General features: G+C 43.0%; 1 protein-coding gene across 36 annotated transcripts in view; it reads left to right on the forward strand.

The window, feature by feature from the left end:
- The window catches only part of EPB41L3 (erythrocyte membrane protein band 4.1 like 3), a 149,176-nt gene that overhangs the window by 113,791 nt on the left and 17,136 nt on the right, over positions 1-18,249 (forward strand). For 20 of the 36 annotated variants that reach the window (XM_045041438.1, XM_045041439.1, XM_045041440.1 and 17 more), the window contains 6 exons: positions 415-567; positions 4,177-4,274; positions 5,152-5,327; positions 8,912-9,132; positions 12,516-13,079; positions 17,979-18,032. In XM_045041438.1, the coding sequence (XP_044897373.1) occupies positions 415-567; positions 4,177-4,274; positions 5,152-5,327; positions 8,912-9,132; positions 12,516-13,079; positions 17,979-18,032 (1,266 nt within the window). The remainder of the gene's footprint in view (positions 1-414; positions 568-4,176; positions 4,275-5,151; positions 5,328-8,911; positions 9,133-12,515; positions 13,080-17,978; positions 18,033-18,249) is intronic. The other 16 variants (XM_045041447.1, XM_045041449.1, XM_045041462.1 and 13 more) reach the window with 4 other exon arrangements.

The following is an 18,249-nucleotide window of genomic DNA, read 5'->3' on the forward strand; positions in this document are numbered from 1 at the left end:
TCCTCTGTAAACCAGGAACAGTCATAGCAACTCTCTCAAAATATCACCGTGAAAATGAAAGGAGTTAATACACATTAAACGGCTGTAACCATTTTAGAAGGGCAGCGATGATTTCTTCCTGCTATTAACACATCATCTGGTCGACCTTCTCTGTGTGCGGTATTTACGTTGTAAAATACCTGAGCGTGAGTCAGTTTTACTCTGACATATCTCCATAATGATTAATACCTTCATTAGGAGCCTATTACTTAGTGGCAGTGTTTAAAAAAAAAATGGCTGCAGTGTTCTTCGTATTTAAATTAGAGCTATAGATAGTCAATTATAGCTTCTTTCGTGGAAGCTTAAATCCCCTACTCAGCTGTCAGTGGAAAAAAGTGAAATACTGATCCATTGTTTCTTGGTGCTCTTTTCCAGGATTCTGAAGGAGTAGAAATTATGCTAGGAGTTTGTGCAAGTGGTCTGTTGATATATCGTGACCGACTGAGAATAAACAGATTTGCCTGGCCTAAGGTTCTAAAAATTTCATACAAACGGAACAACTTTTACATTAAGATCCGGCCAGGAGAGGTAAGTAGCCCCGCATTTGCATGTACCTTGAACAAAAAGGCACCTGATGGCAAACAAAAATTTAAATTGCCTGCGCCCAAGTTCTGAACCTCATAGGACATGGTGATTTCTGTCTCAGTGCCGAGGAGAATTTATCGTAGACTTGTCCGATAAACAGCAATAAATAAAACATTTTCTTCTTTTCTGTGGTTTGATTCTAATTTTGTCCCAGTGCATAGATTGAAAAAGTTTTATTTTTGAAGCTTTTAATGTAAAATCGGGATTTGTGAACAATGTTTTGTACATTTCCAACTGCGGTATAAAAGAAACTCTTAGGTGCTAAACCTTTTGTGAATAAAAAAATAGATTTCTTCCTGTTTGTCTCTGTTTTACATGTCCATGACCTGTCTTTGTACTCCAAATCTGTTGGCACCCTAACATGTATAGCTTAGCGATAATGTGATCAAAGCACAAGAAAGATTATAGCAAGAGACACCAAGGGTAAATTACGTAAGCGTCTCATAGCCTCGTACATTTCTGCCTTTTTCTTTCAATCAGGTAGACTGATGAAAAAATCAAAATCGTTAACTTATCGTTGCTCCTCGGGTACAACCATCCTGAACTACTTATATCCTCCAAAGTGGTTTACACATAACAGGAGATATTTACCACCTATGATCTGTTTAATAGATGATGAATAAACATCCAGTTTCTAACAGGCATGCATAATCTAATGGAGGCAGGCAGAGTTCTAAGTTGGCAGCTCATCCGTGTCTCTGAACTTTTTCTGGTACAATACAGAATGATCTCCTGTCTTCCAAGTCAGCCTCTCCATTGGTGGAAAATGTAATTTAAAAATCAGGTTATATGTGATGTAATGTGATGCATGGTGACTACAGTTATAATGCTGTACAGCATATGTGAAAGTTGCTAAGAAAACAGATCTTAAAAGTTCTCACCACAGGAAAAAAGATCTGTAACTATGTGTGGTGATAATTACACATAAACATTGAATCATGTTATACACCCAAAACTAACATAATGTTATATGTCCGTTGTACCTCACTTTAAACATTTTTTTAAATCATACTATAAAGCAAGGAATCCTGTTTAAATATAAAGTCAAACTTGTCTGTGAAGACTGAAATAATCCGGAAGCTTTTCGTGTAAATACCTGAAATTAGTTTTTTTATAATTCCCTAAAATTGCATATTAAACTTATAACCGATAATATATTTGGTTCATCCAACATTTACTAAGCGAGCACCTGTTTATCGTCGAGCACGATATTGATCCCTATCCTTAAGGGACTTTCTGTTTGGCAAAGAATCAGTCTCGTGCACTTAGAATTCTGTCGTCATGATACGTATCGCACATAGGATAAAATTCTACATACGTGGAACAAACAGGCTGGGGTGAGGGCCCAGATGGGAACGCTGGAGAAATGCATCAGGAGACAGTAGTGAGCCATGGGAGGTTTTCAAGAGGACGTGATAACGCTAGACGAATAATTTGGAATGAAACTCTGCAGGTTAGCAATGAGATGTGGTAAGACCTAAACTAGGGCAGAGGCTGTGGGAATAGAACAGAAGGAGCAACTGTGAGGGAGGTTTCAGAAACAGAACCAGTAGGTCTTGGACACAGGGTGGAGGAGGGTGCTAAAGAGGGGAAGGAGTCCAATGATGATCAGAGGCCTTCCCTTGGCATGCGTGAAGTTGATGGACGTGATATTATTAGACAAGAGGGGAAAACAGAGAATTTCAGAAAAAAAAAATTAAATTCCTCTGAGACATTTTCAGGGGGTGATTCTTGCATAGTAAGAAATACAGGTTTGAAGGAGTCGTCCACTGCATCCATTCTATTCGAGGCCTCAGGCAGGAAATAAGTTGCCCAGAGAACAAGGGAAGTTAGAGAAGAAGAGACCCTCAAACAGAAACCCTGGGTGACATCACTTTTTGAGAGGGAAGAGTAGGCAGAAGAGGACCGTAGGGGGATGAAGAAAAGCAACCAGAGAAAGAAAAGGGGCAGGAAACAGTCCCAAGTGACAAGGAGACGAGATTCTGGGCACATGATGAACCAGCGGGGCCAGATGCTATTGACAAGACGTGTGGGCTAAGAACTAAGAAAAGTGCATCGACTTGACAAAGCCCGGTGTGACACTGAAGAGTTCGAGAAGATGGTGGGAGGACCCTGCAGGTGGCAGTGAGGTAAGGGGTGCAGTAGCCAAGGCTTCTCCTTCTTGACCTTTGTCAAGGTGCGAGATGGGGTTGTGTTTCAGGCAGAAGCAGGCTCCAAGAAAGTTGCCCGCTCCCCCGCCACTTTTTTACAATCATGTAAATAGGCTGAGAAGAATGAGTGAGGGAGAAAATGAGTGGTGGCACAAAGGCTCTGAAGAGGTTGAGAAATTGGTACAAAGCACAGAGAGAGAGAGAGAGAGAGAAGCATTCAAACAGCGTGAGGATAGCAGGAAAGAAAACCTTCCCGGCTTCTTGGCAGCCGCGAGCACGAGTATGGTGCATATTAGATGCGGGATGAATAACTGAAGGATGGTTTAGTCACGATCCAGAATGCTCTGGTTTGCTGATTGGCTGCAGCTGTTGGCCAATAGCGGTTTTTACAACTTACCCCTCCGTGTGAACGTCCAGAGTGAGTGAAAAATTGGGAAAGGCAGTTGTAGTTGGAATAGCTTGTGATGTATTTCCCAGCCTCCCCACCCCCAACCCCAGCTCGTCCCTCTCAAATAAGAAATCGAAGTCAAGCATAGTTATATCTCCTATGCCACACATAAGGCCCCTCTTCTTGGTTCTTTGCTATGCAAATTACTTTTTTTCTGTTGACTGTGTCAACAGTCCCGTTGTTTAATGCTCTTTTGGAAAGCTTTTACTGTTTAAAATGATTGCCCTCTGGTGGCCTGATGCATACTGTCGGCAGAAAATAAAAAAATATTGAACATTTGCCATAATAATATTAAAATGCATTAGGAAGTCGGATATTTTGCCTTGAGAAATCAAATGGCTGATAGATTATCATCTGAACTACACATGCTGAAAGATAGGAAATCGTGTTCTCCCGATCTATGTTCGTATATATAATATCAAATAATCCATAGGTTAGAATGCATAAACAAAATCAGCAATATCTGATACCAAGTCATCAAATACCTAGGACATATGCATATATTCCGACCAGATCCTGGGAGGAAATGTCTTCCTGAAAATGCTGTAGACTCTAAACATTGTGTTTATTCCTGTATGTATATTCCAGTTGAAGTCATGGTGTCATAGAGACACCATGAAAATAAGGCTTAAAAATGAGATCAGGACAAATTGGCCTCTGGAAGAAATCCAGATGCTGTCTTTTTTTGCATTCCGTTTTCGTAAAATCCCTACTCGGACATAAAACACACGCATAATGCGGTTATCTATGTCTGCAGCATTTTAAGGAGAATAAATACAAGATTGTTTTTTTAATGAATAATATGTATAGCATGAATTCTGCAAATAGCGCTTGATTTTGTGAGTAAAGGAAAAAACTTGTGGGGGGCATGATTTGTAAATGATTTTCTTTTATTTATAATTGCAAACCTGACTTTACTCCTCAATATGTGTTTGTTTGTTTGTTTTAATTTAGTTTGAACAATTTGAAAGCACCATCGGGTTTAAGCTGCCAAACCACCGAGCTGCCAAACGTTTATGGAAAGTATGTGTTGAACATCACACCTTTTTCAGGTAGGTCAAGATGATTTCATTTCTTCCTCAGGAAGAATTAGAACAATTAATTGGAATCACTTCTACTGAAAAAGTTTGCGGGGAAGAATGTGGAAGAATATCCTTTCTGTTCCTTCAAGTTCACTGTCACCAGGTTTCTTGACAAGAAATCTTTATCTGCCCTGCTTCCCCTTTCTTTATTACCTTTAGTGTCCTTTCATTATTTTTATAAGATGCCCACTTCAAGGATTCAATCCCTTCCTTAACATTTCAGTCATTTCTTAATACGCTGGGCTCCTTTGTTTACTCAGACTATCAGATTTGTTTCTACAAAATAGCAAATTTTATCACCGTCTTCGTCACCAAGATCACCTATTTAATTGTTCTTTGGGTTTATAGAACCATAAACTCTTCAGTTGCATGAGATGTTAAAGTTCGTGGAGTCCAGGCCAACTCCCATTGTATTTATAGCCACTCTACAACTCCCTGGTTGACATGTCCTGTGGGAATTGATTTTTTTTTTCCTATAAAGTCACATTTGGGACGCCTGGGTGGCTCCATCAGTTAAGCACCCGACTCCGGCTCAGGTCATGATCTCACGGCTAGTGGGTTCGAGCCCCACATTGGGCTCTGTGCTGACAGCTCAGAGCCTGGAGCCTGCTTCAGATTCTGTGTCTCCCTCTCTGTCTGCCCCTCCCCGTTTGTGCTTTGTCTGTCCGTCTGTCTGTCTGTCTCTCCCTGTCTCTCAAAAATAAATACTTAAAAAATTTTTAAACCACATTCATTTAACATGTCATATGTTAAACGCACAAAGCACTTTACCTTTGAAAAAGTTGAGATAGCATTCTTAATGTTTGACTCAACAGTCTCTCTGGCATTTTTTCTTTAATATCTTTAGACTGTTGTTACCAGAAGCACCTCCAAAGAAATTCCTTACCTTGGGCTCCAAGTTTCGTTACAGTGGCAGGACGCAAGCCCAAACGAGAAGAGCCAGCGCATTGATAGATCGTCCTGCCCCTTACTTCGAACGCTCATCCAGCAAACGCTACACCATGTCTCGCAGCTTGGATGGAGGTAGGCATCACTTCCTAACCTTTAGTAATAATAATCACGAATGGCCACCCAGAAATAGTATGAAACCATCCCAAGCTTTCAGTGAACATAGGTCCTCTTGAGAAGAGAGTGAAATAAAAAGCACTCGGTCCGTGGCCCAGTGACAAGTTGTAACCCCCACCCTCGGGGACCAAAAAAAAAAAAAAAAAAAAGGTGCCTCGGTGAGCGTAAGGTCTGTTATTGGTAGATGTATATAAAATTACTCCATAAAAGAATGATGCTTAGGGAATGAAGAGCGTAGCTTTCATCAGCCAGCACCCCAAATTTGGAGAAAGATGATCTCATTCTAAATACAGTTGTCACGTACTCTGTAAGTGACTTGGTTCTCTTATTGGCAGATCTTAAATGATTACCGGGTTTGTTTCAGTCAGTTTGTTTCAGAAGAAAGACCATAAGTTAAATTTATCTGTGTTTCTGCAAAATTTTCAGGGATAAATTGTGACTGTTTCCAGTCAGTGCATGATAGCTGATAGAAAGGATGACATTTAAATGGTAGAGCCAGAGGCTGCAAGTTAAACCCTCCTGTTAATATTAATTACTGCACCAGATGGACTGGGGGAGCATTGCCGTGTAAATGTTCTCCACCGTTAAGTCAAATGCGGAAGTTAAACAGGGAGAGGATCACGTAAATAACATTTCTAAGGAATGACATAGTAGTGAGTTTTTACCAGGTCTTTGTCTTGTGTGACAGTTTTGTGTTGCTGTCCATAGTTTCGCACAAATGTGCTTCCTTCAACAACACATGGCAGCTGGAATAATACTTAGAAAGTGATTCATGGCTAGGGTGCCTGGGTGGCTCAGTTGGGTAAGCCTCTGACTTCGACTCAGGTCATGATCTCGTGGTTCACGAGTTTAAGCCCCGCATGGGGCTCTGTGCTGACAGCTCAGAGCCTGGAGCCTGCTTCAGATTCTGTCTCCCTCTCTCTTTGCTCCTCCCCCACTTTCTCTCTCTCTCTCTCTCTCTCTCTCTCTCTCTCTCAAAAATAAGTAAACATTAAAAAAAATTAAAAAAAGAAAGTGACGCATGGCCAAGTCTCTCCTTTAATTCCACCTGGAGATTAGTGGTTTTATAGAAAACGTATCTGTGTATATAAAAAGAGTAAGTTTCTCGCATGTGTGTACAACTTTAATAATAAGCAAAAACATAAAATTAAAATAGTAAAAATAGAGTAAAAACAAGTAAAGATAACGAAGTTACAAGTGCCTGGGCTCCCCTTCCTCCTTACATTTTTGCCACCGCTCACCACAGTCCCGGCTCTCTCTTCCCTTTCCCTGTAGCCCAGTGTGGCTGATTGGGTGGCATACTCCCTGAATCCTCCGATTGAGAGGATTGTATTTTGCTAATGGAAGACTTTATAAGCAGTTGGTAGAGGAAGTCAAAATTGTGTCAGTTGTGCTATATTATGTATGTTACTGGTGAAGAAGAAAAGCACTCACCTGGTAGGTAAACCCAGACTGAAGTCCATCCGAGTAGCACCTGGCAAGTGATTTAAACTTGCCAGGTCTCAGTTTTTGTCACCATCTCTAAAATGGGGGTAAGTTTGGGGCGCCTGGGTGGCGCAGTCGGTTAAGCGTCCGACTTCAGCCAGGTCACGATCTCGCGGTCTGTGAGTTCGAGCCCCGCGTCAGGCTCTGGGCTGATGGCTCAGAGCCTGGAGCCTGTTTCCGATTCTGTGTCTCCCTCTCTCTCTGCCCCTCCCCCGTTCATGCTCTGTCTCTCTCTGTCCCAAAAATAAATAAACGTTGAAAAAAAAAATTTTAAATGGGGGTAAGGCTGTTTGCAAAGAAAGAGTGAATGAGACGTGCGAAAGTGTTCTTCTTTCAGGTGTGATAATAATTACATTCATGATTATTCTTATAGGCTTTTGTGAGCTGGCCTATGACGTTAATGAACCATTCTGTAGTTTCTAATAGTTGCCTGTTTTTCAAATCTCTAACGTGGAGCTAAACCTTGGGAATAAAGCGTTTATTGGGGCCATTTCGGGTTGAACTCAGATACTGAAATATTCACGTTAACACTGAAGCTTTTCTTACTGCTTTGTTCCATTTATCCTTTCTCCTTTAGAGAATCTCTGTAAACTCTTTGTGTATTCCATAAGTCAGTGTCGAAGGAACTTTCGTAGGATCACACCTTTTTTCCCAGGCTCTCATCCACTTTGTTCAGTGATGTGTACCCAAGGGAACACATTTGTTGTGTACGTGGTTTTCCTCATGGCCTTTCGTGTGATAATGATTGTTGACCAGCAAAAGACAATTGTGAAACAAATGTACTAATAGCATACTGTCTCTTCCTCCCTGCCCGAAAGTGATGTTAGTATGTGTTGTCTCTCACTCTTTGGGGTCCTGCCAATTCCCGTATGTTTCCTGTGGTGTTGAGCGGGGTGCCGTGGCTGCATGTTGGAACACAAGTGGCTTTTTGCAAGTTTGCATCCTATGTACAACAGCCTAACTGACCCATTGGGAAATTGCGTCTCATATGAGCTTTCTCTCATCAGTATGAGGAAATATAAAATATCTTAGTGAAGATACCTTAACGAAATGGTTTAGCTTTTATGAAAGGATTTCAGAATATTTTCTTACGTTTACATTTTAAACTTCCTAAACTATGAAGCTGGTTACATTTTCCCCACGATCAGCTACTGTGTATTGAAAAGCATCATTTGTAAGTTTAAATAAGTTATATACACCTACAACCTAAACTAATGAGTACCAGACTTTAAAGATGTCACTGAATTAAGCATCTTTCACTAAGACATTTCAGCAGGGCTGAAAGGCTGTGTCTTCTACCTTTTATGTTTGCATGTCTTACATCTGCATGGATTTCATTAGCAACATTTGTCTTGTCTTCCCAAAATATCCGAGATGAAGGAGTGTATGCATATCACGGTAATCTTTTTAACGTGCGGTAGAAATTAAATCGTTTCTGCACTCCAGCTGAACAGAGTTGCCGTCCAGATTCTATAATCTCTCCAAATTTTATAATCCCACGAAGATAGTTAATTTCCATTATCAGCCATGGGACTTTTGATACAGTAGGAGCGATGGACTCTTGGAACCATTGCTAACGACTAATTAAAGCACCCTATTCGGTGCTCCTTGTTGAATGGCACTTCCCAAGATGCGTTCAGAGTCAAGTGTATGAGAGCAGTTGTCCGCTGCAGATACCGCTCTTAGCTGTGGGACTCACCACCGGCGCCTGGTGCTGGAGCCAGCCAGTTACTCTGTGGGGTAACAGGCTCGCAGCAGCCCAGCCTCCTGCCCCAACGCTGCCGCCACGCTCGCGCTTGTCCTCACCGCAGAGCCTGAGACTCACTCTGGTGGCTTCGCGACATGAGCGTTTAAGTCATTTTAAAACACTGGTATAGAAGACACACAAAGCTGTGTCTCCGAGAGCGCTTAGGTGCGGGTGCCCGCAGCGTTGACTGGAGTTTTCAGACAGACGTGGGGAGGGGTACTTTTCGCCATAACGGGGCAATCGGTGGTGCTCTTCAGCCTTCTGACTTAACTATTTCAGACTTTTTTTCTTCGGTTGTATTTGCTTTTAGCGTCAGTGAATGAAAACCATGAAATATACATGAAGGATTCTGTGTCTGCTGCAGAGGTTGGTACTGGCCAGTACGCCACAACAAAGGGCATCTCTCAGACCAACTTGATCACCACTGTGACTCCGGAGAAAAAGGCCGAGGAGGAACGGGACGAGGAAGAGGAGAGACGGAAGAAGGCAGAGGAAGCCACGCCGGTGGCCGCAGTACGGCACGAGGGAAAGGTACATCTCCCAAGCTCCCTCCGAGAGCTTGCTTAGACTTTCACGAGCTACTTAATAATTCTGAGGCTAGAAACCAGGAATGTGTTAATCAGTCAGACGTAGGGTAGTTCCAATTCCAGCAGTAGTCACGTTCATAGGGTCAGTTTCTAAATTATGGTTTCCTCTGTCGACATTTGTCTTCTGGAAGATTTCCTTCTTAACGTTGTGAAGATTTTTATTTGAACTGATATGCTATGTAAGACTTTCAACAGCCGTCCTGTCCGTGTATCTTAAAAATACATTTAGGGCCGTATGACACTTTTCTGTTTGGGCTCACGTTTCAGAACTGTCACTAAAATTATTTTCTTTGTTTCTGGCCCCATTCTCCTACCCAAGTACTGTATATTCTTCTAGATATACAGTAATCACATTGCCATTCTTCTGAGCGCAAGTTACTGAGTGACCGTAGCCTCTGTATTTATACACTATTTCCCCTCTTACCTTGTGACCATAATCTAATCATCAGAGCAGCGAGCAGACATGTTTGGAAAAGAGCTATTAAGGCAGAACTTTGCAAGGGAAGATGGAAGGTGAATTTGGCAGCAATTTCTCCAAGGTGTTCTATTCATCAGATTTCTAAGCTTCATTTCACCCAGTATTTCTTACGGTATGTTTATTTTTGGTCCTCTGGCATTATAAAGCAACTTTTCAGAAAAATAAAAGTCAGGAAACCTGTAGACAATCTGCTTCTGGTTCAGGATCCTGTAGGTAGCAGAGCAGCTCTCTGAAAGTAGAAGAAAAAGAAACTATATTGGGAGGCTTGTGGGTAATGATGATGGTAAAACAGAGTGGCTCCTGGAATGTACAGAGTGAAAAGAAATAGAATAAAAATGTTGTGCAACGCACAGGTATGCTAAAACTTGCCCAGATGTGACTCAAAAGTGTTCTTTTGAACTGGGGGTCTTCAAATACAGATTTCTGTCGCTGGGACTCACCTGGGTCTCTAAAGAAAAATGCTTCTTTGGACAAGAGTTACACAGGGATGGGTAGATCCACAACGTATTGTAGTTCTGTCAGAATATTCCACGTGAAACCCTATCCATTTTTTTCAAGGTAAGAGCATTTATTTACCAAACACAAAGATAAAAACAGGATAGGAGATGACGGCAAGGATATTGGATCACTCTTGCTGTTAAAACAGGCATGCTTTGTTCTGAGTTTTGTTTCTACACTCTTACCCTCCAATTAAGTCAAGGCAGCTTGTAAATAGGACGTGAGAAAAAGGTAGTATGCCTGAAAAGCAAACGATTTCCATGATTTCCCGAAATCACCCACAGCAGCCGACAATTCTCGTGGATGTATAACCGTGATTAAGTGGCACATTAAAGGAAATGACTTTTAATTTGCTCCCAAAATAGACCCAGGCCGTGTCTCTTTATCGAATTTGAAAAGACCACCAATTTGTTTATATAAAATATAGCACTGAACTATCCTCCCTCCTGCCATTTATGCTAAGGGGAAACAAAAAGACAAAAAAGTGTGACTCTCCTAGTCTGAATCTCTGAGAAGCCAGCACTTTGACCCAAATGCCTTCAGAAAGGCAGTGGCCCCAACCTTGTGCTTAGGTAGGCAGATGGCAGTCTTCATTTTCCACAGTGCAAAGCTGTCCTTGAAAAACCACTTAAATAAGTGGCATGGAAAATTAAACCTTCGTTTTATTCTTCTCCCTCCTCAAAAAGTAACAAAGAGGGAACTCATTTTTTTAACCAAAATGAAAGTATATTACTGAAAATAGTTCTTAAAAGACTGGTCCCCTCGATTGCTTTGAGAGGAGGGATGTTTCCCAGGCTAATGATCACCCCAGGTGCCTGGGCAGCTGTCCGCCACCAGGGGAACAATGGTCTGCAGACAGAAGTCAGCTTGTATCTTTTATACATTGTTCTCGCTTGAATGAGATATGTGCAGGGTCATGTTTATTTCAAACACAGCGCTTCACGTCAGATGTGAGTTTTGAGAAAAGACCTACTTGACTAATACCTAAAAGGAGACGCTTCTAATAGATCCGTGATACGATTTTATTTGTGCACGTTCTTACCCTCTTTTTATTTACCAAGTCGGGATTGGGAGTTACAAGCCAGGGCGACTAATTTCCATGCTCTCAAGTCTCTAGGCAAAACACACATGTGCATGCACACACACGTGCGCACGCACACAGAGTGTCACAGAGAGCAGTGGAAGTCTAGCTTCAGGCTCTGCGTGACCTTGAATTGAACTCCTGGGGCCCAGCAGCTTCTGAGCTGTGCCAGGTCCTCTGTGGAGCTTGCTGGCTTCCCTCCACGCACACCCACCCCCACCCGGCTCAGCAGCCCTCCACCGCCTGCAGAGGAAGCCGGCTGTGGTCCTAGAGGCTGCCGGGGCCAAAGAGAGTGGAAAGGGCCTCTCTTTGCCCTGCAGAAGCCTGAACTCCCCGGGGACACTTTTGTGGGGATGCCTGCCTTTATCATTCATTCTGTTAAGGACTCAAACCAGGGGAGTTACATCTAGTGATCACTCGCTTAAGAACAACCTGAAGGCTGGGACATTGTACCTTTCTGTTATTTATGGACCACAAATAATACAAAGGGAAAGGCTGATGGGCCACATCACATGAAAACACATTGTTTTTGCTAGTTACCTTATTGAAGCCCTCCTTTGAGTTTTAAGTTCTGTTTACATCCTGGAGAAAGGAGCCCAAATAGAAGTTTTCAAAGGAACCTCAATTCTGCATGGAGCATGAGCTCCTTAAAATGCTAATTGTCGAGCTCCCTGAGTGGCACTACTGATCAGATGGGAGTGGGGCCAGAAACTTCTTGATTTGGAAACCCACCTGTTTGGGATGGAATTGACTCAGTGAGGAAAGGTAACGCTAAAGATTTTTTTCTTTAAATAATCAAATCTTGGATTCGTTTTCATTTCTTAATTCAACCAAACTTTTAGTAACAGATCTATTAGCTGGAGATCAGGAGACGTTATTGAAAGTCTTGATTTTAAGTTATCTGAGAGTTATGTTTGCTTTCAAAACCCTAAAGCTTTCTAGAATTGTTGGTCTAAACAGACTTTGTGGATGGTGTGAAACATGTAGACTTTGAGATTACCCACCAATATCTTCGGTGCTGACTTAAAAAAAAAAAAAAAAAAAAAACGCAGCCTGTAATCGACAGTCTGATGGGGGAACAGTAGCCATTCGTGGTATCTTTGGCATGTGGCTTGAATACTTTAAATACATGAACAACCATAGTGCTAAAATTCTTGTTTTACAATTTTATATTGATACCCATAAGAAAAGTAACTAATTGCAGTTTTCTTTTTGTCCTTTTGCACCTCTGTTTGCTGCTTTCTGTCTCTCTCTGTCTCTTTCACATCAGTCACCTGGGCTTGGCACTGACTCATGCCTTCCGTCCCCCCCATCAGCCCATCGTCCCCCTGCACCCCCCCCAGAGCTCCGTAGGAGGTGTAAGGAGAATGACCGCCAACCCCCGGGTGTCGAGCCGGCCCAAGGCGCCGTGCCCGTGCGCGGAGAGCCCGCCCTGGACTCTGATCACAAAGGGAGGCCGTCCTTAGGGGACCAAGATGTGGCTTTTAGCTACAAACAGCAAACCGGCAAAGGGACCACCCTGTTTTCCTTCTCCTTGCAGCTCCCAGAGTCGTTCCCTTCTCTTCTAGATGACGATGGGTACCTCTCTTTCCCCAACCTGTCGGAAACCAACCTCCTCCCCCAGAGCCTGCAGCATTACCTCCCGATTCGCTCGCCCTCCCTTGTGCCCTGTTTCCTCTTCATCTTTTTCTTTCTGCTCTCCGCCTCCTTCTCAGTGCCATATGCCCTCACTCTCTCCTTCCCTCTGGCTATGTGCCTCTGCTACCTGGAGCCCAAGGCGGCCTCCTTGAGTGCCTCACTAGACAATGACCCGAGTGACAGTTCAGAGGAAGAGGTGTGTACCTCGGCACAGAGCACACTTCCCTGTTGTGGTCGGGGCTTCGGGCCGAAACAGTGTTAGGCGCCTACCGCACTAGCGGCCCTACTTTCAGAGCCTCATTTATTGTCTGTGCCGACACGTGAGAGGTTTTTGTGTGTCGGGGCGTGCGACCCGGCCCCAGGGTTAGGCACAACGCCATGTGGATGGAGCAGCCTGCACCCAGCCCGGATTCGTTCCGCTACCCGCTGACTTCTCCGGATGCTGAAGGACTCAGACGTCCATTTCAAATAACCTGTCAGCTATGTTAAAAAATCAGGGTTAGGTTCAAGTTCTGGTCAGTTCTCGTGTCGTAAAGGAAACGAGCCAGGAGACCGAGAGATAAGTTTAACCCAGGTTTACGGAGCGTTACCAGAATGCGTCCTGGGATAATCACACATAGTGGTGATACCAGGAGGTACGTGATACTCAAGGTGAGGTGGCAGCGAACCCCGTCGGAGGTGTGCCATCCTCATCTGGGTGGGTGGCTTCCCCAAACTGGCAGTGCCTCTCCTCCCTGGGGATTCTGAAGTGTCCCCACTCTGCCCTTCTGTTGTCATTGCCAGGCTATCACTGTGACTCACGGAGGTGAGCCAGACCCCAAGGGTGTGTTGGGCCACAGAAAATGCTTGGGTAGCTTCAAAGGCCCACGTGACCTCCGTGGCCGGTAGGAACGCAAAGAGGGCCGGAAGTAACTGCGGTTTTCACACTTAGGAAGAGATTCCTTTAAGATGTCCGCATGCCGTAAAAATGGGCTGTAACTTCATCGGCACTAACAGTGCCAATGGATAGATTGGGTAGCAGCGATTCTTTCAACCCCAGCAGAGGCCAAAAGATCCACACACACCGGACAGTCCGGGAAGGTCAGGGAGGCTGGATAGGCCCCTGTGGCTCTCAGCCCGGCGTGTGCTCAGTGGAGAAAGGACGGGGTCTGCAGCCTCTGTCTGAGAAAACATGCCGCCTGTCTGTCTCCTGTCCCTTACCCGAGCCAGTGGGTGAGTTGACATGGCAGCCATTAGCTTTGCCTCTTAACCGCTCTCCTGTCGCACGACTCCACAGCTGTATGAACAGCCCGGCAGTTCCCTTCAAACAGAGCGCAGGGGAAAAGAACAGAAGTTGCCAACAGAGGGCCTGGCTGCCACCCACCCCCCTGCCCACACCTTCCCCAGGCCCCTCCAGCTCTTCTGTTCTCACAAAGCAAGCCTTTTTGTGGCAGGAGACGAGCCCAGCACTCCCAGCATTAAAAAAAAAAAAAAAAAAAAAAGTCACAAAGTCAAAGCAACACTAAAAAAAAAAAAATCTGTTCAGTTTTCAGCTCAGCTAGAAATCATAATTTGAGGTACACCTGTGAGTATATAGAATTGCAAGGTGTGTATCTATATTTAGTGATATTATGACCATTTCTTAGCAGCAGAAGGGAAAAAATGGAAATGGCCTCATAGATGTTTAAATAAAAGTTTGGCCTTTTCAACCATTTTCAAGGTTCTTAGGTCGTATGGCTCCAAATCTATTTAATACAGAATTAAATTTTCATGCATGGAAAATATTTCAAGAGAATGAATCCTAGCTTTCAGTATCGCTATTTCTCATAGTGGCAATATTATCAAATAATGGAGGACTAGAACAGACAACATTGAGAACGCAAGATTATCTCCAAAGACTGTAATATTAGCTGGATTCCAACCTGGACATATATTTTTCCTTTAGCAATGGAGTTAGTCGTCAAGCTAACACAAAACAAAAAAGATGGCCATTTTGTGCTTTTCTGAATTCTCAAGAACTGAACTTTCCCATAGCAAACCACACAGATCTTGTGCCTAATCCAGGGTGTACATCTTGTTGTAATCAGTGCATGAAAATTAATGTTAAATTTGGGCATGTCTGCATTACATCAGCAAAACAAATCACAGCAGTTACCCGGCGCAAGCCAGTGACCACGTGACTGGAGCCTTCCAGCAGATAACTGTCCCTGTTCTTGCAAATCTCTGAGACTGCGAGCCAGCTCTGGCTGGTGCGGTCCTTGTAGCCCTCCTCTCCGGCCTGGGTCAACCATTACAGCCCTCCTGACACAAGACTTCGCGTGTGGCCATCTGTTCAATGTCGTCTCTTAACCCTAAGTGTTAAGAGCTGTGCCCTCCGGGTCTGGCTGAGCCGGAGGGCTCCTATGTAGGTCATTCCATTTAAGAAGAAGAAAAAAAAAATTTTGTTTACATGGCCTGTTTCAGTCGCTAAGGCCTCAAGCACTTTGGCAACTAAACGATGATTTCATGTAGCATACGCTTCAGCTATGTCACATTCATTTTGCAAAATCACTAATGACTATAATTCTTTTCAAACGTTTTATCATCCCTGCTTCAAGTTTTCACGTCTTGCAGTGTGGCTTAATTAGTTCCAGCCTTTCTCAAGAGTGAAACCCAGTGGAGAAAGGCATAATCATTTCAACTATAACGCTTGTTGACCAATCATTTTTTTCTTTTGTACCTTCAAGAAGGGTCACAGAAGAAAGGGAACAGAATATTAAATCATCGGTCAAGAAACATGAGCTGAATTTAGCTCACTATACTGTAGATTGTAATTATGTGTTAATTTGTGAGGAATTTTTTTCATAATATAAAGAAGATTCAAATTAGGAGGAAAAAGTAATAGATCAGCTGATTTTTAACATTTTAAGTTATGTAAACAGAATTATATGATAGTTTGCAATATGTTATACATTTCATAGTTTTGTTCAGTCGTATAAAGAACGGTTGCTATAAAAGCTGCTTTATTCAGCCTTTTTTATGGACTATTTATTGATCATGCACTGTATTTGTTGAATAACCGATTACGTGCTCAGTAGGAATTTAAGGGACTTTAGATATGGCCTAAGCTATTTTTTTTTTTTGGTATAGCTAGAAAAAATGGTAGTAATAATTATGTAGTATTATAATGTAACTAACATTATATTAATATCATTACAATTAGCATAGGCACTTTTACGTCTCTGTATGTCAGACATTCTATAAGGCACTTACTCTCCATTACCTGATCCAGTTAGGGCTGTTACTTTCTCCACTTTACCGGAAGGAAATTGGGATTAAAATGTGAAACATGCCCAGTGTGTCACAAATTTAAATGGCAAGGATTTGAGCCTATGTCAGTCTGACATCAGAGCCCCCGCTCTTGACCATGACTGTAGTCTAAAGCCAAGATGCTTTAGTACATTTTAAAGCCACAAGGGAAATTATGTAGGAGGAGAAATACTTTCAAGCCCTTTGGAAGCATTTCACAAAACTGGGCAGCGCAGGAAGCACAGGTCATGCTTATTTGTCCTTGAAAGCCTAAGGTTTCTTTGAGCTACTCTGTGCACTTGTACGATAACCCGTGTCTCTCCCCCTAAGTCAAATCGGCCTTTCCCTAGGCTGGCAGTTGGTGATGCCATGCTACTGCCATAGCAGTGATCACCCTTAAGAGAAGACCAATAGTCCCCCCCCCCCCCCCCCCCCCCCCCCCCCACCCCCGCACCAGGTGTTGCCAAGGCAGCCAGGTCATGAAAACGTGTCTGCACACATTCTTTACCAAACTCCTGGAAACTGTGTTCCACTGAAGTCATGGTAGCTGGCCGCCTCGGGCGCACATGCCAAACATGAATTTTTAACGTATTTTCTTTTAGGAATATATACAACGAAAGCTTGGGATAGTGCCAAGAAGCCAGCCTAGCCAGAGTCAGGTTGGTGTGAACATCGCACTGCCCCTGTCATCTTTCTTGCCAGTCCTTATGGTCAGGATTGCAAGATTACTTGAAGAGGCAGGTTCACGGGTGTACAGCCCCCAGTTTTGATTTTTGTTTTCAAAATATTAATCGTTCATCTTTGCTGCAGGGAATTTTATTAATGATCAGTTGACATTCGTGGAGGGAAAGTCAGCTAATATTGTATTATGGCATTTAGGCGTCCCATTTTCAATGGCGATGGTTCTACTATACTCCAGAGAAAATCATTTGTTTTCGATCATAAACCTCTATGAAGCAGCTTCAAAACCGATCCTGAAATTACTATTCTCATTCTCCCTTGAAAACTTAGGCTCTGTCAAATGCTGTGCTTTGTTTTATTTGTTTACAAGTAGATGTCTCTCTTTCTCTGTTTTTTTTTAATTATTATAATTTGCTTCATTTGAATGGTTGTTTTGGAAAGAGATGTTTACATATCTCGATACACATCTTTATATTGGAGGGTGGGGCAAAATAAACACCACATTTAGTCTATAAAAAAAAGCGAACACTGCTACTTGAAAATTGAGTTCTATTTTTCACATATAAAACATATGCCTGTGAGTCACTGGCATGTGCTTTTTATAATTAATAGGTAATGCAGACAGCCTGATGGTCATAAGTGGGTGTACATTATCAACATGATATAAATGAGGGGCTGAAAGTCCAGTGACTGTTATAGTAGCTTTTTATTTAAATTTACATTGTAATTTATCATTGAAATGTGACCCATTACAAGAATAGAAAAATATATATAAACGTCAATTTTATTTGCATTAAACATTTTTAAGAGATCTTTCTCGGGGGTTTAGTTGAAAGGGGGGGAAAGAATGACAATTTGGTTTTCCTGAGACATGAAACCAGGCAAGTCAGCTCGGCTAACGCAGTTCCTGCGGCTCCCGCAGGCTGTGCGCCTCTGGTCTTCCTCTGAGTGGCTCTGCTGAGAAAACCTAGCTCTGGCCTTTCTTTTGCTTTTGCTTGAACCTGCATCCTTGTGGGAAGGTAGTAGGATACTGATCACGTAGAAAGAGAGTGAACTGTTTGACCCGTGCCATACCTTATTTGACCAAACGGGTTTGTTTTCTATTCCTGCCTTCCTCCCGGACCCTGGTCACTTCTGTGATCAATAGACCGACAGTGAGCGCACGGACACCGCGGCCGATGGGGAAACCACCGCCACTGAGGTTGGTATCATCACTGCAGGTGTCTGATAGTTGCCTAACAAAAGTGCCTTGTGAAGGGGTCTCTGCATTCGGGAACTCGGCATATTAGCTTTTTGAGTGGAGCTAAGTTCTAACTTGGAAAGTAGGAGTTAAATATACTCTACTGCCTAGACCAGTGGTACTCAGACTCTGGCCTGCATCGGGATAGTCCCCTGCAGGGCCCCATCTTCACATTTCT

This window comes from Felis catus, chromosome D3, assembly GCF_018350175.1.
Source record: "Felis catus isolate Fca126 chromosome D3, F.catus_Fca126_mat1.0, whole genome shotgun sequence".
NCBI classification, from domain to species: domain Eukaryota; kingdom Metazoa; phylum Chordata; class Mammalia; order Carnivora; family Felidae; genus Felis; species Felis catus.